At 42.6% G+C, this 23,294-nt stretch overlaps 1 protein-coding gene across 1 annotated transcript in view; it reads left to right on the top strand.

The window, feature by feature from the left end:
• Window positions 1-23,294, top strand: part of ACSS3 (acyl-CoA synthetase short chain family member 3) — a 124,207-nt gene that overhangs the window by 42,031 nt on the left and 58,882 nt on the right. The window contains exons 5-8 of the mRNA XM_044280551.1: window positions 19,120-19,308; window positions 19,458-19,592; window positions 21,116-21,256; window positions 21,354-21,434. Coding sequence (XP_044136486.1) covers window positions 19,120-19,308; window positions 19,458-19,592; window positions 21,116-21,256; window positions 21,354-21,434 — 546 coding nt within the window. The remainder of the gene's footprint in view (window positions 1-19,119; window positions 19,309-19,457; window positions 19,593-21,115; window positions 21,257-21,353; window positions 21,435-23,294) is intronic.

The raw sequence follows: 23,294 nt of genomic DNA, 5'->3' as shown, positions 1-23,294 counted from the left end.
AAGCAATGCCCATTCAGCTGTCAGATGGAAAATGGGAATTGGACTCACCGGTAATTCGGTTTCTACAGATTCCCTCATGACAGCACAACAGGAGGTCGTTCCCCCTTGACCTTCTTGGAACAGGAAACAGAGAGGTTAGAAAGTCCCTCCTACCTCCATCCACCAGTGTTTTTCCAGATTACTACAGCAGGATGGATGCAACCGATTTATTAAAATCCTCAGAAAGTCTTAGATGCAATATTTATATAGTAGTTAGTAAGGGAGGGAATGTAGGAGTGCTGTCATGAGGGAATCTCTGAAAACCGAATTACTGGCAAGTCTAATTCATATTTTCCAACTCATCCCTCATGACAGCACAATAGAAGACGTACCAAATTATAATTTAGGTGGGGGGGGGGGCGCAAGTCTAAGGACAACATATCTCAGATATTTATCATTAGATAAAAAATACCATTTCATAGAATCGGGAATAAACCTGAGACAGAAACTTTTTGATTCTGCCAGAAAACTAAATCTTGATCATAGAATGTGTGAACTCAGTCGTAACTCTGAAATGTCTCTTTATCTGCATCCTTGATCAACCGGCCTACCTCTGTTTATAGACTTAAATACTTAGAGGAAGAATAAATAGTCTTAGGTAAAGGATGCCCTTTACCTCTAAGCTTAGTTTATATGGTAAGTACTATTGCGTAAAAGCGACTCGCTCTAAAACCAGATAACATATTGTAATATTATATATAACCACTACACTGAGTAAACATTTACTGTAGACCCCCATTGCAGTTCATTCCCCAAGAGCTTAATTGTTATAATCTGATAAACGCCTATCTCCAGAATGTCTGCAAGGTATATGTAAGAAACCGAGCCAAGCTGACAGCACTGGCACATGGCAGGCATGGACATCAACAATGAGGTAACCAAACTAAAAATTAACTTCATACCGGTGCAGGACAAGCTTGGGATCCTGTACCAGGAGGTGTTGGTATGAACTCGGGAAAGGAGAAAGAACCCTTCCGATGAAACCAGGCCAACCGTGAACCCACCTGCACGCCTAGCTTCAAGGTCAGAGGCAGTCTAAGGCTAGGTTCACACCTGAGTGTTTCACAGCACTTTCCCACGCGTTGTAAAACGCTCAACAGGCAAAAAACAATGTTTCCCTATGGGCATGGTTCTCACCTGAGCGTTTTACAGCCCGTACAAACGCGCTGTAAAACGCCCTACGCCCCAAGAAGTACAGGAGCTTCTTTGGGGCGTATTGTCCCACGTAACACCTCTGTTTTTCATTGTACGCCTCTGTGGTCAATAGCAAGAACACGCGTATGACGCGCATTTCCAAAATACATAAACGCCCCAAAATACGCCTTAAAAACGCCTGTAAACAGTGCTTATCGAATACGCTCAGGTGTGAACCCAGCCTTTTAAGGGTTTAACAATATCTTTACATGGCACTAGCCCGGGGACACAGGGACTTAGGAGTGGCAAAAGGTTACAGGACCTGTGCAGCGTACATAGCCACAGCTTATATGTGTGAGCATGGCTGTAGGTGTGAATGTGGAAAGAGGAATGCAGTCTATTGCCGTTTTGTAGCTCCCTGGGTTGGCGTGCAGTGAGGGGAGTCTCCTTCCCGGAGGCGACAGAGGTGCCCTTGAGATTATGGGTATTAGGTGCAATGAAGGCAGGGTCCCTAATGTTCGTGACATCAGCACCCTTCTGTGCAAATAGATAGAATAACATAGAGAAGAGTTTATTTGACCATAAGTTGACATTTACTGAAAATCACTTGTCTTGAGGTAGATATACCAATTCATTGCCATAGAAGGGATAGCTATAATCCATTCAAGATGAATTCCCAGCCAGGATGGTGCTGCCTCCCATTATAACAGGTCTGGGTAGGATTTTTACTAAATTTCAGTGCTCTGGTCACGCTAATGTTCCTTTGACTTCAGGCTGACCCACACTATCTCCAGGTGTAGAGTATACTATACCCTATAAATCACATGGCCGGTACACATATATGTCTTGCACTCCTTGAATACAATTGCCATTGATATTGTCCACATTGTCTATGAAGGAATGTGACTCCAAATACAGCTTTGCGCTAAACTGTAGATCGTGAATAGGCACTGTAGGCTACTACACCCCCCAAATGATAGTAAGGTGAATAGATTGAACTACCACTCATATCTACTAGGCTTTCCCTAATCTTTCTGTCACATTTGATCCTTACCTGAGATCTTCACCTTAGGACCTCTTTAACTTTAACTTAAAGGGTTTCTGTCATCAGAAAAAAGGGTATTAACCTGGCTGACATTAGCTATGTGCTAATGTCAACTGAACATAACTATATTAGTCACATGTCACTATATGCCACCGTTATTTCGAAAAACAAACTTTTATAATATGCAAATGAGCCTCTTGGAGCAGCGGGGGGCGTTGCACCTGCTCATAGAGGCTCAGTTCGCTCACCTCTTTCCACGCCTTTCTATACTTCATTGACAGGGCCAGGCCAATGTTGGTCTCCTGTCTGCCGGAGAAATATTGTGCCTGCACCGTCCCGTTCAGTATTCGGCGCAGTGAGGGAGGGACGTTCGCCGGCAGCCGGCTTCCTCACTGCGCCTGCGCTGAATCCGTCACAGTGAGGAAGCCGGCTGCCAGCGAACGTCCTTCCCTCACTGCGCCTGTGCCAAATACTGAACGGGACGGTGCAGTCGTGAGATTTCCCCGGCAGACAGGAGACCAACACTGGCCTGGCCCTGTCAATCAAGTGTAGAAGGGCATGGAAAGAGGTGAGCGAATTGAGCCTCTAGAAGCAGGTGCAACGCCCGGAGGCAAGTGTCAGCCGGCCACTGCACAGAGTCCATGAGGCGGCAAGCCTGGCACAGAGTCCATGAGGCGGCAGTCAGAGAACCCACCTATTGGCTCGGACTCCGCCAGGTGGGTTTCGGGCTGCTAAGGGACCTCTACCTTGAGAGGTGTTAGCAAGGCTATTTGAGACCTGTAAGGAGAGGCCAGACACCCCCCAATCCTAGTCCCAGCCTTAGTCCCTAAAAGTCCTTGTAGAATTTATTTAACCCTAGAGCAGGGAACCTCTCTGCGTCTAACCCCTGTAGGCACAGAAAGAACACTGGTAGGTGGAGGTGGGAGGGACCTTTTTAACTTCTTTGTTTCCTGTCCCAAGAAGGTCAAAGGGGAACAACCTCCTGTTGTGCTGTCATGAGGGATGAGCTGGAAATTAAAGGATAACTGTGACACTTAGACCATAATTTCAATTTTTATATATGTAGTTACTAATAACATGATATTCCAGAATCAGTTACTATTAGACTGACTTACCCCATATTTAATAAGATTCAGCCCTTAGCAACCAGTCTGCATAAAACTGCAATTTCACTATTCAGTTAAGATGGCCGCCACTGCCCTCACCCTGAGGCTAATGCCGCCTGCCCTCACTAGCCAGTAACAATAGCCCCCCAAAAGTGTCAGTAACCAGAGCCCTCCCCCTAAAGGGTTAATCTCCTGCAGCACAAAGGGGTCCTCTTACCACATGTTGCTTTCATTTATACACTGAGCAGATGGCAAATCTCCCTTCCCTGCTCTGCGCTGATTCGGCTCTGCATTATCCAGCTCTGCTGAGTGAGGGAGCGTCTGCCAAGCGCAGGGACAGGGGGAAGTGCACACAGCCCAGGCACTGTTATCAGCTGCTGGGGAGGACCTGGCTTTAATCATTTACTTACAGTCCCTGGCTGTCAGTAATATGACCCTGCACGCTGTGTGCTCTGTCTATCAACAGATAGACGGCCCATGCCTAGCAAGCCTATTTTAAGCACAGGTAAAAGTAGGCAGTACAGGGAACAAAAATGTGGAATTAAGGGGTAATTGAATACACAGTGAAAAGTTTAAATAGAGCCACCAAGGAGATATTAATCACCACAATCCAATACTCCCCAAAAAAATAAAAAAATAATGACAGTTATACTTTAAGATTTAATTTCCTCCCAAAATAGTAATGTCCTTTTCTTCAGAAGTGTTTAATAACAGAACATTTCCACAGACAAACAAGTCCACCTACTGAGCACCCCGCTGAGCACCCCTGCTGTTGATCCTGCTGGTCCACGTTCTCCTGCATTTATTTGTGGAGCAACCTGCTCATTAGCTTCCCTGCTCACTTCCTCCTCGCAGTACTATTGAGAGGATCTCATAGTGAACCACTCACCATTTATTCATTCTTCCCTATGCAGTACCTGGCTGCAGGAGGTATCTGCAAATGGTTCATTGTTAAACTGTAATGTAATATCATGTTGTGTAATGTTTTGCCATGCGTTGTAATGCCTTGTATACCCCCAGCATAGCTCTGTATGGTTGTGACGGCGTTAACAACTCTGACACAGTCCTTTGCGGGAGGTTCCTAGGTGGTGGCTGGCCCCACCTCTAGCTCTTCTAGGAATGTCTGAGGAAGGAGTAGGTCCCATAAAAGGAAGGAGTAGGGAGAGGAAGGAAGCAAAATCCATGTGCTCACTCTCATCGGGCCTCAGGATTCAGAGACTAACATATCTTTGTTTGATTGCTTCAAGATCTACATCAAGAGAGAAGACAACATAATGAGAAGGTTCAGAAATCTGCATGCCAAAGTGACAATATTAAGTTAGTAAGGTAATTAGAGTTGAGCGAAGTCCCTACAATATATAAGTTCAGAGACAGACTAACAAAGAAAGACAAACACAATGTAGAGTAATATGTAAATGAGTCAAAACCAGTTGGGCTGCGCAATACCAAACGAGAGACAAAGAATGGTCAGAAGACGAGCTGGGATCAGAAGCACGAGCAATCCAAATAAACACAGGAGCAAGAACCAGGAATACAGATAGTGAGTCAAAGACTATCACTGGCACTGGTGAATGACCAGGAAGGGGTTTAAATAGAGCACCAAGTCCCAGGAACAGAACCTGATAGGTCCATGCCTTGGGGCTCCATTGGTGCTCCAGTCAGAATATAAGCACATAGTAATAGAGCAGCTGAGCAATCAGCCCACTGCTAATCTCCCCCAGCACACGCCCGTGGGGGAGAAACAGAGCATTGCATCCTGTTGCTAAGGATGCGGTCACATCCCCAGGGGGCATGGCTCAGCAGCATGTCTCTCGCAACGCGACCATGCTGAGGCTGAAGAACGCACTGCTGGAGCCCAGAGTCCTATTTTGCAGTACAGTAAAGAGTGACGTTTATTCTTCTATCACTGGCTTGGTTTCCTGATTCTCACACCATACACTGGCCATTGCACACTGCACGTGCCCTGCTGGCCATTGCACACCGCACGTGCTCCAAAGGAAGAAAGGGTGCCCCCTCATTTCACTGCATGGCCCTAGGGAGCAACGGTGTGAGGAAGGCTGCCGTGATTGACTGGAACAGCCAGAGTCACTATCACTCCCTTGCTCCGCTCTGGCTCCTCACAGGTCGCTGCACCTACATCTCAATTCATAAAATTATATAGCTGGATCTCTCTCAAGACAGTGGAAAAGGAAATTGTTGGGCAATATACATATGTATACATATGTATATATAAGGGGCTACTTTCTATCCAGAGGAGTAAATGGGTTAACAAGCTACCGTATTTTTTGCTTTATAAGACAAACCCGATAAGACGCACCACAGGTTTAAGAAGAGGAAAATAAGAAAAGAAAAAATGTCATCAGACCTCATATCAGATCCTCAGATCGGACCCCCATAAATATCAGGACATCAGATCAGACCCCCTTATCAGGATATCACATCAGCCCTCCATGTCAGAACCCCATCAGACCTCAGATCAGCCCTCAATGTTAGACCCCATCAGACATCAGATTAAAATAAAAACCTTATTTTACCTATCCTGCGCCGTGGCTCTTCACCTCCAACAGAAGTTGCGCTCCCTGTTTTCCCGGCCTGTGCTGCTCTGTCACCTGGCTGTGTGCAGCGTCAGGTCATCGTGCGCGCACTATGTCCTGACACTGTACGCGGTCAGGACATTGAAGACCAGGAAGGGTAATTACTACAAGTGCTTGCGGCGCTTCGCTCCCAGCTCCAGGCACCTAATTCATACTAGTGAGCACTTCCATAATGGAAGCGCTCACTAGTATTCATTGTAAGAAATGCACAATTGTATAGTCGCTCACCCGTCTATTATCACGTACTGGTGCTCAAAGTCTGGCTGACTCACCCAGTCAGTGGTATAAGGTGAGAACTTAATTAGTAGACTGGAACTCTATATCTGGTCCTCTGCATGTAGCCAGATATAGAGTGCCAGTCTACTAATTAAGCTCACTAGTATTTGCTTTATAAGACGCACGTCAATTTTTTCCCCCACTATTGGGGGGAAAAAGTACATCTTTATAAAGCGAAAAGTCTGTGAAGGTTCTCATTTATCCAGGTCATGGTATATCTGTAAATAATAAATCAAGGCAACTGGACTTACTGTAGATTTCTTGAAAACTTTTCACTCGTTCTTCCAACGAGCTTTCTCAATTTTGAGTGACTGTACAAGAATTCTCTGGGAATAAATATGTAACTGAAGCAACATCTGGTATACCCCATGCTGGGTATAATGACCTCTGACCCCATGCTGGGTATAATTACCAGATGTGGATTCAGTTACATATTTATTCCCAGAGAATTCTTGTACGGTCACTCAGAATTGAGAAAGCGCGTTGGAAGAACGAGTGAAACATTTTCAAGAAATCTATAGAAAGTCCAGTTGCCTTGATTTATTCTTTGCAGATATAAAGCGAAAAATATGTTAATTGCAATACATCCCAGAAGATGCGGGTATTTGATTGTCTCATGTGAGCTGCTGCCCACCCAGAGAAGGGGAAGAATATCCTCCAAATAAGTGAGTAAAAAAAAAAAAGAGTTTTAAATTAGTTGAATAACCTCATTAATATTTCTGTGACTAACCTTTTAAATAACGAGACTTGTTTTTTTTTTGGAAGCTGATGGGTCGGCCAGAGCATTTTTCGTATCACAAATATCATAAGCATAACCGTAATTCAACTGTTTATACATAACTAGTATTATACTGGTGGTGAGCAGGACTAGTAAATATCTCAACCTTGACAAGCAAAAACATGAGAGGAAGTAACTTGAAGTTCCAGATGACCAAAGAGACCCTAGCTCATGTGACGAGCCCTTTTACACGACCTTATGCCGAGCCTCTGTAACAGCAGTCCCTGGCCAATTCATTTGACACAGTTAGGCCTCTTTCACACGGGCGTCGTGTTTTTTGCCCGGATAAGAGGCGGGTGCGTTGCGGGAAAATGCGCGATTTTTCCGCACGAGTGCAAAACATTGTAATGCGTTTTGCACTTGCGTGAGAAAAATCGCGCATGTTTGGTACCCAAACCCGAACTTCTTCACAGAAGTTTGGGATTGATGTTCTGAAGATTGTATTATTTTCCCTTATAACATGGTTATAAGGGAAAATAATAGCATTCTGAATACAGAATGCATAGTATAATAGTGCTGGAGGGGTTAAAAAATGACCTGTGGTGACGTCAGATCACATGCTCTAATCACATGGTCCATCACCGTGGTGAAGGAGCATGTGATCTGACGTCACCACAGGTCCTTTAGCCCACAGCTCATCATTAAAGAAGTAAAGAGACCGGGAACTACGCGATCAAGAGGAGAAGGCGAGTTATAAGGGAAAATAATACAGTGAATAGACTGTCACCTAGAACCCATGCGTGAAAATCGCACTGCATCCGCACTTGCTTGCGGATGCTTGCGATTTTCACGCAACCCCATTCATTTCTATGGGGCCTGCGTTACGTGAAAATCGCAGAATATAGAACATGCTGCAATTTTCACGCAACGCAGAAATGATTGATAATCACCACTCATGTGAACAGCCCCATAGAAATGAATGGGTCAGGATTCAGTGCGGGTGTAATGCGTTCAACTCGCGCATCGCACCCGCGCGGAATAATCGCCCATGTGAAAGGGGCCTTAGGGCACAAAGTCCCTTTTAAAAGGAGAGGAAAATTGAAGCAGTTTTAGAAATGGTTTAAAATGTAATGTTTTTATTTTTCTTCCTGTCTGCCCTTGTCAGTAAATGTGACAGATAAACAATGTCATGCTCAATAGGCTGAAATCTTCTCGCACCAATTATATTATATCCTTCAGCACAATTCCTAACACCATGTTATGCACTAACAATACAAGAACACTGTGGCATTTATTCTACTCAAGGTGACAGCCTGTGTACTCGTCTGCAGAAGACCGAATATAAATATAAAGATTTCACCGTGTTTATTTGTTCATAAGCCAGAAAGCATTTAGATGGTTAGAACGATATGTTTCTTATGCTCTGTGACAATGCTTTCTGTACACACTATTAATTCATTGTGTGTCAGATGCCAGATTATTGCATATTAATGTAATATAGCTTAAGGGGCATCTGTCGGCAGATCTGTACCTATGACACTGGCTGACCTGTTACATGTGCGCTTGGCAGCTGAAGACATCTGTGTTGGTCCCATGTTCATATGTGCCTGAATTGCTAAGAAATTATGTTTTAATATATGCAAATGAGCCTCTAGGAGCAACTTTCTCTCCATTTGCTGAACCCTCTTCACTTTGATTAAAGGGGTTATCCAAGACTATAAAAATATCCCCCATATGCTGGGCCCCTCACAATGAATATACTTACCAACTTAGCTGGCTCCCCACTCCCTGTGCCGCTCCTGGTTCCTGCACTGCCGCTGTTGCTTCACCCTGTGCTTGGATGAAAACATTCGGTGTTGAGGGGAGCAGTGGCAGGCGGGGACGGAGACGAGCCTCTCTAGCGTCGCCCGCCTGCCATTGGCTGCTCCCCCCCGACACTGGATGTTTTCATCCACGCACTGGGAGAAGCTGCAGCGGCGGTGTGGGGACGAGGAGCAACACGGGGAGCCAGGTAAGTATATTCAGTGTGAGGGTCCCAGCATATAGGGGACATTTTCATAGTCTTTGATAACCCCTTTAACTGGGCCAGGCAATAAAAATGGCATAACATATGGTCCTGTCAATCAATGTGCAGAGTCAGCTCCTAGAGGCTAATTTGCACACATTAAAACGTCATGTTTCTCAGCAATGCGGCCACATATGAACATGGGACCAACACAGATGCCTTCAGCTGCCAAGTGCACATGTAACAGGTCACCAGTTTCATAGGTACAGATCTGCTTTTAACATGATTTTATTTTAATTATTTTTATTTTTTTATTTTTATTTTTTTAAGTAATGCAGAACTCTAAGAAAAGATGATATGGTCCAGAATTATTTCCTGGATAATGCAAGTTAGTCTGGGTTCATATCCCCTTTTTTCCCTATGTTTTTTTTTTTTTTTCTTTCTTTTTTTTTTTTAAATCTCCATATTTTATTTATAATACAAAAATACATATCCGCATGACATTTAGAATATATCATAAATTCTGAAGTCATCCCCAACCCACCCCGCCTATCCCCCCCCTCCCATCCTTGCAGGGGAAAAAAAAGAGGAAAAAGAAAAAGGAAAAAAAAAAAAAAAAAAAGTTCCAAATTAATTAATTAAACCATTAAACCATGTCCCACTCTTCCCACAGTTTACCCCATTTTAGATAAGATCCTCTTTGTTTGTGCAGAATCTTCTCATAGCTTTTCACTTTCTCAACCAGAGCCAGCCAGTTGCTGCAGTCTGGAATGGAGGAGCTAAACCATAGTCTAGCGACAAGAAGCCTAGCCAGGAACATAACCTTGATCAGTAATTGACGTTTTATGGGCTGATAGTTAACCTCCGATAGGTCTCCCAAGACCCATATCCTGGGAGACAGAGGAACAACCATGTTCAGTTTACAAGCCAAGGTGGTCTGGACTGATCTCCAATAACTACCCATCATTGGGCAATCCCAAAACAGATGTAGGTGGTCTGCCTCGGAGTCGCCGCAGCGTGGGCAATCAGAGGAGGCCCTAAGTCCTCTTCTATATAGCCACATAGGTGTCACATATATTTTGTGCAAAATGTTAAATTGTACAACAGTGTGATTGAAATTATGTGAAACATATTTTAAACTTTCCCCTATATTCTCCCAATCTGGGGGACCCACCTCTGAAAGTAACAAAGACCAGGACTTCTGTCCTGGAGAAAGAAGACCCATAAAAAAGTATTTCATTAAGTGTCTATAGTAGAGTTGAGCGAACACCTGGATGTTCGGGTTCGAGAAGTTCGGCCGAACATCCCGGAAATGTTCGGGTTCGGGATCCGAACCCGATCCGAACTTCGTCCCGAACCCGAACCCCATTGAAGTCAATGGGGACCCGAACTTTTCGGCACTAAAAAGGCTGTAAAACAGCCCAGGAAAGAGCTAGAGGGCTGCAAAAGGCAGCAACATGTAGGTAAATCCCCTGCAAACAAATGTGGATAGGGAAATGAATTAAAATAAAAATTAAATAAATAAAAATTAACCAAAATCAATTGGAGAGAGGTTCCATAGCAGAGAATCTGGCTTCCCGTCACCCACCACTGGAACAGTCCATTCTCAGATATTTAGGCCCCGGCACCCAGGCAGAGGAGAGAGGTCCCGTAACAGAGAATCTGTCTTCATGTCAGCAGAGAATTAGTCTGCATGTCATAGCAGAGAATGAGGCTTCACGTCAGCCACCACTGCAACAGTCCATTGGCATATATTTAGGCCCAGCACACACACAGGCAGAGGAGAGAGGTCCCGTAACAGAGGATCTGGCTTCATGTCAGCAGAGAATCAGTCTGCATGTCATAGCAGAGAATGAGGCTTCACGTCAGCCACCACTGCAACAGTCCATTGTCATAAATTTAGGCCCAGCACTAGTGTTGAGCGGCATGTCCCATATTCGAATTCGCGAAATTTTGTGAATATTCAAAAGAATATTCGTAAAATATTCGCGATTATTCAAATTCGTTATTATTTCGCATATGCGAAATTATCGCATAATACATATGCTATGCAAAATTCACATGTGCGCTAATGAAATCGCCTTACGAAGATTCGCAACTCAATTCAATCACTAATGTATGAATGCAATGCCCTTTGCCTCTGTTCTGGGACAAGTGTAGATATTCGCATGTGCGCTAATAAAATCGCCTTACGAAGATTCGCACCTCAATCACTTTCTAGGGAATGTGAGACTTTTGGGAATCAATCGAGATACAGTGGGGGGTGATGACAGTAGTTGACAGAGTACAGATCAATGTAATCTGTAAGGTGGAAAGTAAAATAAAAAATACGAATATTCGTAAATCGAATTTTACGAAGTTCTACGTATTCGCGAATATGGTGCTATACTATATGAATGCACAGGCCTTTGCCTCTCTGTTCTGGGGACAAGTGTAGATATTTGCATTTGCGTTAATAAAATCGCCTTACGAAGATTCGCAGCTCAATTCAATCACTAATGTATGAATGCAAAGCCCTTTGCCTCTGTTCTGGGACAAGTGTAGATATTCGCATGTGCGCTAATAAAATCGCCTTACGAAGATTCGCAACTCAATTCACTAATGTATGAATGCAAAGCCCTTTGCCTCTGTTCTGGGACGTGCCGATATTCGCATGTGCGCTAATAAAATCGCCTTACGAAGATTCGCAACTCAATTCACTAATGTATGAATGCAAAGCCCTTTGCCTCTGTTCTGGGACGTGCCGATATTCGCATGTGCGCTAATAAACTCGCCTTACGAAGATTCGCAACTCAATTCACTAATGTATGAATGCAAAGCCCTTTGCCTCTGTTCTGGGACGTGCCGATATTCGCATGTGCGCTAATAAAATCGCCTTACGAAGATTCGCAACTCAATTCACTAATGTATGAATGCAAAGCCCTTTGCCTCTGTTCTGGGACGTGCCGATATTCGCATGTGCGCTAATAACATCGCCTTACGAAGATTCGCGCCTCAATCACTTTCTAGGCAATGTGAGTAAGATCTGAGCTGTTGGACCTTTGGGAAACAATCAATTATATGTGTACTGTAATTTTGTGGGGGGGGGAAAAAACAAAAAACAAATATTCGTTTTTACGAATATATAGCACTATATTCAAAATATTCGCGAAATCGCGAAGTTGCGATATTCGCGAAAAAAATTTGCTTTTCGAATATTCGCGCTCAACACTACCCAGCACCCAGGCAGAGGAGAGAGGTCCCGTAACAGACAATCTGGCTTCATGTCAGCAGAGAATCAGTCTGCATGTCATAGCAGAGAATGAGGCTTCACGTCAGCCACCACTGCAACAGTCCATTGGCATATATTTAGGCCCAGCACCCAGGCAGAGGAGAGAGGTCCCGTAACAGACAATCTGGCTTCATGTCAGCAGAGAATCAGTCTTCATATCATAGCAGAGAATCAGGCTTCACGTCACCCACCACTGTAAGAGTCCATTTTCATAAATTTAGGCCCAGCACACAGGCAGAGGAGAGAGGTCCCGTAACAGAGGATCTGGCTTCATGTCAGCAGAGAATCAGTCTGCATGTTATAGCAGAGAATCAGGCTTCACGTCACCCAACATTGGAACAGTCCATTGGCATATATTTAGGCCCCGGCACCCAGACAGAGGAGAGGTTCATTCAACTTTGGGTAGCCTCGCAATATAATGGTAAAATGAAAATAAAAATAGGATTGAATGAGGAAGTGCCCTGGAGTCCAATAATATATGGTTAAGGGGAGGTAGTTAATGTCTAATCTGGACAAGGGACGGACAGATCCTGTGGGATCCATGCCTGGTTCATTTTTATGAACGTCAGCTTGTCCACATTGGCTGTAGACAGGCGGCTGCGTTTGAGGCCTAGTATTTAGGCGCTGGGTGACCGGTATGGATTTAGTGACAGAATTAGACTTGGAAATGCACAGTAGCGTGTGTGTGAAGTTATTCTGAATGACCCTATGTGCACCTTCAATATTATATACCCTTTTAGGGATAGATTTCAAATAGCTCTGATATAGCAGAAACCACTAAATTATGAAATTGCTAAATTGGGAATTGTATTTCAACCCAGAACAAGAAATGTGCTTGAACGGACACTAAATAACTCGCCCAGCTACAGCACTAACGACAGATTTAGCTGGATATGAATTTGAGGCCTAGTATTTAGGCGCTGGGTGACAGGCAGGGGCGTAGCTATAGGGGGTGCAGAGGTAGCAGTCGCTACCGGGCCCAGGAGCGAGCCTGAGGGGCCCAAAGACCCTTGTGCCACATAGGAAGACACTGGTATTATAGAAAGTGTATGCAAGTTACACCTCTGGCTGGACAAAAGGGGTTAGGTTAAGAATTTGGTATGGAGGAGGGGGGGGGGGTGCAGTTTAAATTTTTGCTTTATGCAGCACGAAGGTTTGAGGGAAGGGGGGCCCAAGCTGAACTCTTGCACCAGGGCCCATGAGCCTTTAGCTACGCCCCTGGTGACAGGTATGGGTTTAGTGACAGAATTAGACTTGGAAATGCACAGTAGCGGGTGTGTGAAGTTATTCTGAATGACCCTATGTGCACCTTGAATATTATATACCCTTTTAGGGATAGATTTCAAATAGCTCTGATACAGCAGAAACCACTAAATTTTTAAATTGCTAAATTGGGAATTGTATTTCAACCCAGAACAAAAAATGTGCTTTGACGGACACTAAATAACTTTCCCAGCCACAACAGGACAGCGTTAACGAGAGATTTAGCAGGATATAAATTTGAGGCCTAGTATTTAGGCGCTGGGTGACAGGTATGGGTTTAGTGACAGAATTAGACTTGGAAATACACAGTAGCGGGTGTGTGTGAAGTTATTCTGAATGACCCTATGTGCACCTTGAATATTATATACCCTTTTAGGGATAGATTTCAAATAGCTCTGATATAGCAGAAACCACTAAATTATGAAATTGCTAAATTGGGAATTGTACTTCAACCCAGAACAAAAAATGTGCTTTGACGGACACTAAATATCTTGCCCAGCAACAACAGTACAGCGGTGGGTAACGAGAGATTTAGAGGGAATTAAATTTGAGGCCTAGTATTTAGGCGCTGGGTCACCGGTATGGATTTAGTGACAGAATTAGACTTGGAAATACACAGTAGCGGGTGTGTGTGAAGTTATTCTGAATGACCCTATGTGCACCTTCAATATTATATACCCTTTTTGGGATAGATTTCAAATAGCTCTGATATAGCAGGAACCACTAAATTATGAAATTGCTAAATTGGGAATTGTATTTCAACCCAGAACAAGAAATGTGCTTGAACGGACACTAAATAACTCGCCCAGCTACAGCACTAACGACAGATTTAGCTGGATATGAATTTGAGGCCTAGTATTTAGGCGCTGGGTGACAGGTATGGGTTTAGTGACAGAATTAGACTTGGAAATGCACAGAAGCGTGTGTGTGAAGTTATTCTGAATGACCCTATGTGCACCTTCAATATTATATACCCTTTTAGGGATAGATTTCAAATAGCTCTGATACAGCAGAAACCACTAAATTTTTAAATTGCTAAATTGGGAATTGTATTTCAACCCAGAACAAAAAATGTGCTTTGACGGACACTAAATAACTTTCCCAGCCACAACAGGACAGCGTTAACGAGAGATTTAGCAGGATATAAATTTGAGGCCTAGTATTTAGGCGCTGGGTGACAGGTATGGGTTTAGTGACAGAATTAGACTTGGAAATACACAGTAGCGGGTGTGTGTGAAGTTATTCTGAATGACCCTATGTGCACCTTGAATATTATATACCCTTTTAGGGATAGATTTCAAATAGCTCTGATATAGCAGAAACCACTAAATTATGAAATTGCTAAATTGGGAATTGTACTTCAACCCAGAACAAAAAATGTGCTTTGACGGACACTAAATATCTTGCCCAGCAACAACAGTACAGCGGTGGGTAACGAGAGATTTAGAGGGAATTAAATTTGAGGCCTAGTATTTAGGCGCTGGGTCACCGGTATGGATTTAGTGACAGAATTAGACTTGGAAATACACAGTAGCGGGTGTGTGTGAAGTTATTCTGAATGACCCTATGTGCACCTTCAATATTATATACCCTTTTTGGGATAGATTTCAAATAGCTCTGATATAGCAGGAACCACTAAATTATGAAATTGCTAAATTGGGAATTGTACTTCAACCCAGAACAAAAAATGTGCTTTGACGGGCACTAAATAACTTTCCCAGCTACAACAGGACAACGGTAACGAGAGATTTAGAGGGATTTAAATTTGAGGCCTAGTATTTAGGCGCTGGGTGACAGGTATGGGTTTAGTGACAGAATTAGACTTGGAAATACACAGTAGCGGGTGTGTGTGAAGTTATTCTGAATGACCCTATGTGCACCTTCAATATTATATACCCTTTTTGGGATAGATTTCAAATAGCTCTGATATAGCAGGAACCACTAAATTATGAAATTGCTAAATTGGGAATTGTACTTCAACCCAGAACAAAAAATGTGCTTTGACGGGCACTAAATAACTTTCCCAGCTACAACAGGACAACGGTAACGAGAGATTTAGAGGGATTTAAATTTGAGGCCTAGTATTTAGGCGCTGGGTGACAGGTATGGGTTTAGTGACAGAATTAGACTTGGAAATACACAGTAGCGGGTGTGTGTGAAGTTATTCTGAATGACCCTATGTGCACCTTCAATATTATATACCCTTTTTGGGATAGATTTCAAATAGCTCTGATATAGCAGGAACCACTAAATTATGAAATTGCTAAATTGGGAATTGTATTTCAACCCAGAACAAGAAATGTGCTTGAACGGACACTAAATAACTCGCCCAGCTACAGCACTAGGGACAGATTTAGCTGGATATAAATTTGAGGCCTAGTATTTAGGCGCTGGGTGACCGGTATGGATTTAGTGACAGAATTAGACTGGGATATGGCCAAAAAATGAACAGACTATTGCTGGTTAAATGCACTTGGTGTGACAGCTTCACCCTGATGTAGGCTTTAGCCAAAAAACAACCACACCATTGAGGGTTAAATGCACTTGGTGACAGGCGCAGCTTGCCCCTGATTTTGTATATGGCCAAAAAATGAACAGACTATTGCTGGTTAAATGCACTTGGTGTGACAGCTTCACCCTGATGTAGGCTTTAGCCAAAAAACAACCACACCATTGAGGGTTAAATGCACTTGGTGACAGGCGCAGCTTGCCCCTGATTTTGTATATGGCCAAAAAATGAACAGACTATTGCTGGTTAAATGCACTTGGTGTGACAGCTTCACCCTGATGTAGGCTTTAGCCAAAAAACAACCACACCATTGAGGGTTAAATGCACTTGGTGACAGGCGCAGCTTGCCCCTGATTTTGTATATGGCCAAAAAATGAACAGACTATTGCTGGTTAAATGCACTTGGTGTGACAGCTTCACCCTGATGTAGGCTTTAGCCAAAAAACAACCACACCATTGAGGGTTAAATGCACTTGGTGACAGGCGCAGCTTGCCCCTGATTTTGTATATGGCCAAAAAATGAACAGACTATTGCTGGTTAAATGCACTTGGTGTGACAGCTTCACCCTGATGTAGGCTTTAGCCAAAAAACAACCACACCATTGAGGGTTAAATGCACTTGGTGACAGGCGCAGCTTGCCCCTGATTTTGTATATGGCCAAAAAATGAACAGACTATTGCTGGTTAAATGCACTTGGTGTGACAGCTTCACCCTGATGTAGGCTTTAGCCAAAAAACAACCACACCATTGAGGGTTAAATGCACTTGGTGACAGGCGCAGCTTGCCCCTGATTTTGTATATGGCCAAAAAATGAACAGACTATTGCTGGTTAAATGCACTTGGTGTGACAGCTTCACCCTGATGTAGGCTTTAGCCAAAAAACAACCACACCATTGAGGGTTAAATGCACTTGGTCGCAGCTTGTGCTGGCGCACCACAAGACACAAAATGGCCGCCGATCACCCCAGAAAAATGAGACTGACAAACGGTCTGTGCAGCCTAAAAACAGTGAGCAATTGAGTATCAGCAGCTCAATGGTCCACAGCTGCAGATCGATCAGTTAATCAAGTCCTTTGGAGGAGTTAATCTGCCTAATCTCGCCCTACTGTCGCAGCCGCAACCTCTCCCTACGCTAATCAGAGCAGAGTGACGGGCGGCGCTATGTGACTCCAGCTTAAATAGAGGCTGGGTCACATGGTGCTCTGGCCAATCACAGCCATGCCAATAGTAGGCATGGCTGTGATGGCCTCTTGGGGCAAGTAGTATGACGCTTGTTGATTGGCTGCTTTGCAGCCTTTCAAAAAGCGCCAAGAAAGCGTCACAAAAGCGCGAAGAAAGCGACGAACACCGAACCCGAACCCGGACTTTTACGAAAATGTCCGGGTTCGGGTCCGTGTCACGGACACCCCAAAATTCGGTACGAACCCGAACTATACAGTTCGAGTTCGCTCATCCCTAGTCTATAGCAATATGATATTTTGATTTTCGTGGCAACTTTCTTAATAATAAGATCGTGTAGGAATTCAGGAGTATCTATAAGAAGAAGGTGAATATTCAGAGTGCTAGAGAGTGCAGACCTCAATTGGAAATATGCGTACCAAGCCACCTCACCCAAATTTGCTCTATGCCCTATTTCCATCGAGGACAGAATTTGTCCACCACTAACCACCTGATGTAGATACTGAACTTTCTTAGTCCTCCAATACTGGCAACAATTCAGGTCCCTTAAATTCACAAGCTTTGGATTATGCCACAATGGGGTGCAAATAAGTTATGCCTTAACTCCACACCAGCTCCTAATGACCCGCCAGGTCTTTGTAGCCATTCTGCAAAAAAGTGTATACCCGGTCTGTATATTTAATAGATAGTCGGACTCCAATACAGTAAAGAAATCCGTAAAGCCTGAGTCTTTCACCACTCTATTGCAGAAATGGCTATTTTCCCAGTCACTAAAAAGACAGAGCTGAGAGGCCATAAAGTAACCCCTAAAGTAAGGGAGGTTAAGGTTAAGGTTTTTTCCCTATGTTTAACATATACATTTAACATATACATATACATTGCGTAGTACACTATGCTTTTCTATCCTGCAGAGTCTGGCAATAAAAAAAATATCCTTTTTTTGCAATGGAACTCTATGGTGAATAGATATGTTATTTGCATATGTAAAACAAAAATGTGATGATGTGAATTCAGGTTTAAATCTGTGTTAAAAGGGTATGCTAGTTGTTAAAATGATCCCCTAACAATAGGTTGTGGGTGTCCTACTGCTAGGATTCCCACCATTCACAAGAACAGGTTCACTATACCCCTTGGAACCACTGAAAATGAATTGATTGGCAAATTGAGCAAGCAAGCTGCCACTTCATTCATCTCTATGGGAGTTCCAGAAATAGTTGACCGCTGTCTCCTGAACTCCCTTAGAGATGGATGGAGCTGCAGCTTGCATGCTCAATCTGCCACTCTGTTCATTTTCAGTGGTTCCAAGGGGTATAGTGCACCCGTTCTTGTGAATGGGGGGGGGGCTCAAAAGTGTAGGGCTACCCTTTTTCATAAATGGTGGGGGTCCGAGCGGTAGGATCCCCCACCAATCTAATAATTATTCCCTGTCCTGTGGATTGGGGTAACTTTTAACAACCCCTTTAACTTATATGTGACAAATGGCACATTTCCATACAGCTTTAGTTAAGACTCCCATACACATTAGTGCATTGTCAGCCAAACTCTCCAGAATGAACATATGATGTCAGAGAAGAGAAGAATCGGACGAACTGATCTTTTTCATCGAATCAATTTTCTCTACCAGGACATATGCCACAACCAGAGCTGTTTTGCAGCGTTTTTCTCCAATCTCTCCTCCATTGGCAATACATACATACTCGGCCAAACTCAACATGGACATATATGGGGAAGTCTGGCATTTGGTTGACTGTATGGCCACCTTTTAGAAATTGTCAAACATAATTTGAATTGTGTTTCTGTGTAGTATGAGCTATATGCATGTCCAAGGGCAACAGAAAAAGATTTTTTGTATAGCCAACTATTAATAAGTTTTGTTCATTAATCACTAGAGCTTTATATACGGGGGCCTTAATTGCTTTGTGGGGGCCTGCCTATGCATAACTCAAAAATATTTATTTATTTATTTATCTTTTCTTCAGGTGTCCAGGCTAGCTGGTGTTATGACAAAATATGGAATCAAAACCGGGGACAGAGTTGTCATATATATGCCAATGATACCCCAGGCAATGTATGCAATGCTGGCATGTGCTAGAATTGGTGCTATACATAGTTTGATATTTGGAGGGTTTGCACCCAAGGAGTTAGCCGTGCGCATTGATCATGCAAAGGTAAACTGATTTGATTTTGCTCCTTCTATAAAAATTCTCTGGAATGTGAAATATGCCTAAATAATATGGTATAACCTTAGGCTACTTAACAAATATTATAGATTATTTTAATTAATTTGATTAATTATATTCACATATACTTTCTACAGCCAAAACTAATTGTTACTGCATCATTTGGCATTGAGCCTGGCAGAAGAGTCGAATACATCCCTCTTGTGGAAAAAGCACTTGAGATGGTACAGCACAAGCCTGAAAAAGTATTGGTCTACAGCCGACCAAACATGGTAAGTCAATTGCTATTGACGATCTCCCTATCAAATTTTTCTCTTGCCTTTCTCCATCAAAGTCATTAAGAAATAGGTTTAAAAATAGTGGAATGAGGAGCTGACATCTCTTTGCTAAAAAATGGTAAGGAAGGACATACTACAAATAGAATAAGATTTTTCCGTACTACTTTTGGCAAGACACTAGTGTGAACCTAACCATAACTGGGTAAGCCAATGAGCAAGGGTATTCCAGTGAAAGATACTTTTGATCAGTGGGTACAGATATGTCATTCCTTACCTTTCCTCTTGGCTTGAGATATCCTGAAATGAGTGGTGTGATATGAAAATTATTTCAAACACCCAACAAAAGTGGGGGGAAAAAAAGGCTGGTGAAAACTTTTTCACTGCTGTTTTTTCCACGGATGCATTTCTGAAAAGCAGCCATTAAAAATAGTTCCCTTCAATTGTATGGGAGCTGTCTGGCCTTTATTTTATTTTTTGATGGTCAGTGTTCATGGTCCATTAGAAAAAGCATGTGTAAATACACCCACAGACTGTCATATGGTCATTTTTCACTGGTGTGTGAATGGACCCTAATGCAAAAGCTTTTATTTCAAAGTTGGTCTTGTCACGTGACTCTTCTTTAGACATGAGGAACCAAGCTGAAGGATAAGAAAGGACAAAGTAGGAGATGATAATGGAAGGGGTTTTCTGTCATTTTGTTGTTGTAATTCAAATAACAACGTGTAGCAGTAAACAGATGCATACAATGATAGCAGCTGTGATCACATCTGTTTCTACAATGAAACAATGGGACTGAAGAGACTGGAAATCGCATTTGTTGTGCTGTATAGGAAAATGTTGCATGAATCTTTTCCTGTGATATGATATTAGACATCCCCAAAAAATATCTTGTCAAAACCAAAGGGATTGCACCTGAGGTCCACTCATATCAGTCCTTTCTTCACAAAAGATATATAATAACCAATATTTGAAGAAGATAGTTGATCCCCAGGTTTGAAAGATTACTTTTTTTTAAGGTAAAGGTTTCCCAATTAGATGGCTAGATTGAATGAAGATAAAGTTCATCTTGTTATCGTAAAATGCCAAGATCCACCAGAGACACCTAAAAACGACTTCCTGAGACAATTAGGGTCGTTTACTAATGACTAGCATTTCATATGCCAGTCTTAGTAATAAGCCCACTAGAGCAAGATCCCACCAATTTATTAAGAGGCGCATGCTTTGTAATGCATTTTTTGCATGTTCTGCTGTCCACCGCTAGAACCTGAAATCCACTCCAGCTAGGATCTGGTATATATTGCAGTTATGCAAGTATTCACTTTTGTCAGCCTGTTGGACTGTGGTGGCCCACCCCTTCTATTGAGCTCCACACACTTTTTAGAAAAAAGAGAACATACTAAATTTTGCACAAAACGTTTTTATGTGCTAAATATTTCCACTTTTTATCCAAAAACCATGATGATTTTGTAAATGACCGGCAAAGTTCAATAACTCCACATTTCTTTTTATGTTCACAGGAACAAGTGGCTCTCACTCCTGAACGTGATCTTGATTGGACAGAGGAAATTGGAAAAGCTCATCCCCATGATTGTATTCCTGTTCCAGCGAGTCACCCTTTGTATGTTCTGTATACATCAGGCACAACAGGACTGCCAAAGGTGATTTAGAGTAGACTAAATGTGACACCACACTGGGGTTCAATATTTGAAGTGCCATAAAAAAAATGTGGTCATAAACTGTTTTATATTGTTTTAGGGTGTTGTAAGAAGTACAGCCGGCTATGCGGTGATGTTGAACTGGACAATGTCTGCTGTCTATGGAATGAAACCGGGTGAGGTAAGGAAAATTCCTATGTAATAATTGGTGTGATGTAAAGACATCATCTACCTCATTAAAATACTTCTGGTGCCTGGTCTACAATACACAGTCTATCTGTAGAAGGTGGTGTGTAAAGATGTTGACATGAGATGTAGAAGTACAGCATCCTTGTATAGCACAGTCCTACTAATTTGAGGTCTCATCTCAACTTTTAACAAGAATTATGTGGTCTTCTTTAACCACTTCAGCCCCGCTTGGTGAAACCCCCTTCATGACCAGAGCACTTTTTACACTTCGGCACTACACTACTTTCACCGTTTATCGCTCGGTCATGCAACTTACCACCCAAATGAATTTTACCTCCTTTTCTTCTCACTAATAGAGCTTTCATTTGGTGGTATTTTATTGCTGCTGACATTTTTACTTTTTTTGTTATTAATCAAAATGTAACGATTTTTTTGCAAAAAAAATGACATTTTTCACTTTCAGCTGTAAAATTTTGCAAAAAAAACGACATCCATATATACATTTTTCGCCAAATTTATTGTTCTACATGTCTTTGATAAAAAAAAATGTTTGGGCAAAAAAAAAATGGTTTGGGTAAAAGTTATAGCATTTACAAACTATGGTACAAAAATGTGAATTTCCGCTTTTTGAAACAGCTCTGACTTTCTGAGCACCTGTCATGTTTCCTGAGGTTCTACAATGCCCAAACAGTAGAAAACCCCCACAAATGACCCCATTTCGGAAAGTAGACACCCTAAGGTATTCGCTGATGGGCATAGTGAGTTCATAGAACTTTTTATTTTTTGTCACAAGTTAGCGGAAAATGATGATGATTTTTTTATTTTTTATTTTTCTAACAAAGTCTCATATTCCACTAACTTGCGACAAAAAATAAAAAATTCTAAAAACTTGCCATGCCCCTCACGGAATACCTTGGGGTGTCTTCTTTCCAAAATGGGGTCACTTGTGGGGTAGTTATACTGCCCTGGCAATTTAGGGGCCCAAATGTGTGAGAAGAACTTTGCAATCAAAATGTGTAAAAAATGACCGGTGAAATCCAAAAGGTGCACTTTGGAATATGTGCCCCTTTGCCCACCTTGGCAGCAAAAAAGTGTGACACATCTGGTATCGCCGTACTAAGGAGAAGTTGGGGAATGTGTTTTGGGGTGTCATTTTACATATACCCATGCTGGGTGAGAGAAATATCTTGGTCAAATGCCAACTTTGTATAAAAAAATGGGAAAAGTTGTCTTTTGCCAAGATATTTCTCTCACCCAGCATGGGTATATGTAAAATGACACCCCAAAACACATTCCCCAACTTCACCTGAGTACGGCGATACCAGATGTGTCACACTTTTTTGCTGCCAAGGTGGGCAAAGGGGCACATATTCCAAAGTGCCCCTTTCAGATTTTGCAGGTCATTTTTTACACATTTTGATTGCAAGGTACTTCTCACACATTTGGGCCCCTAAATTGCCAGGGCAGTATAACTACCCCACAAGTGACCCCATTTTGGAAAGAAGACACCCCAAGGTATTCCGTGAGGGGCATGGCGAGTTCCTAGAATTTTTTATTTTTTGTCACAAGTTAGCGGAAAATGATGATTTTTTTTTTTTCTCTTTTTTCCTTACAAAGTCTCATATTCCACTAACTTGCGACAAAAAATAAAAAATTCTAGGAACTCGCCATGCCCCTCACGGAATACCTTGGGGTGTCTTCTTTCCAAATTGGGGTCACTTGTGGCGTAGTTATACTGCCCTGGCAATTTAGGGGCCCAAATGTGTGAGAAGTACTTTGCAATCAAAATCTGTAAAAAAATGACCGGTGAAATCCGAAAGGTGCACTTTGGAATATGTGCCCCTTTGCCCAC

The sequence above is a fragment of the Bufo gargarizans genome, chromosome 2 (genome assembly GCF_014858855.1).
Source record: "Bufo gargarizans isolate SCDJY-AF-19 chromosome 2, ASM1485885v1, whole genome shotgun sequence".
NCBI lineage: Eukaryota > Metazoa > Chordata > Amphibia > Anura > Bufonidae > Bufo > Bufo gargarizans.
The sequence above is the reverse complement of the archived record's forward strand: the minus strand, read 5'-3'. Positions and strand labels throughout refer to the sequence as shown.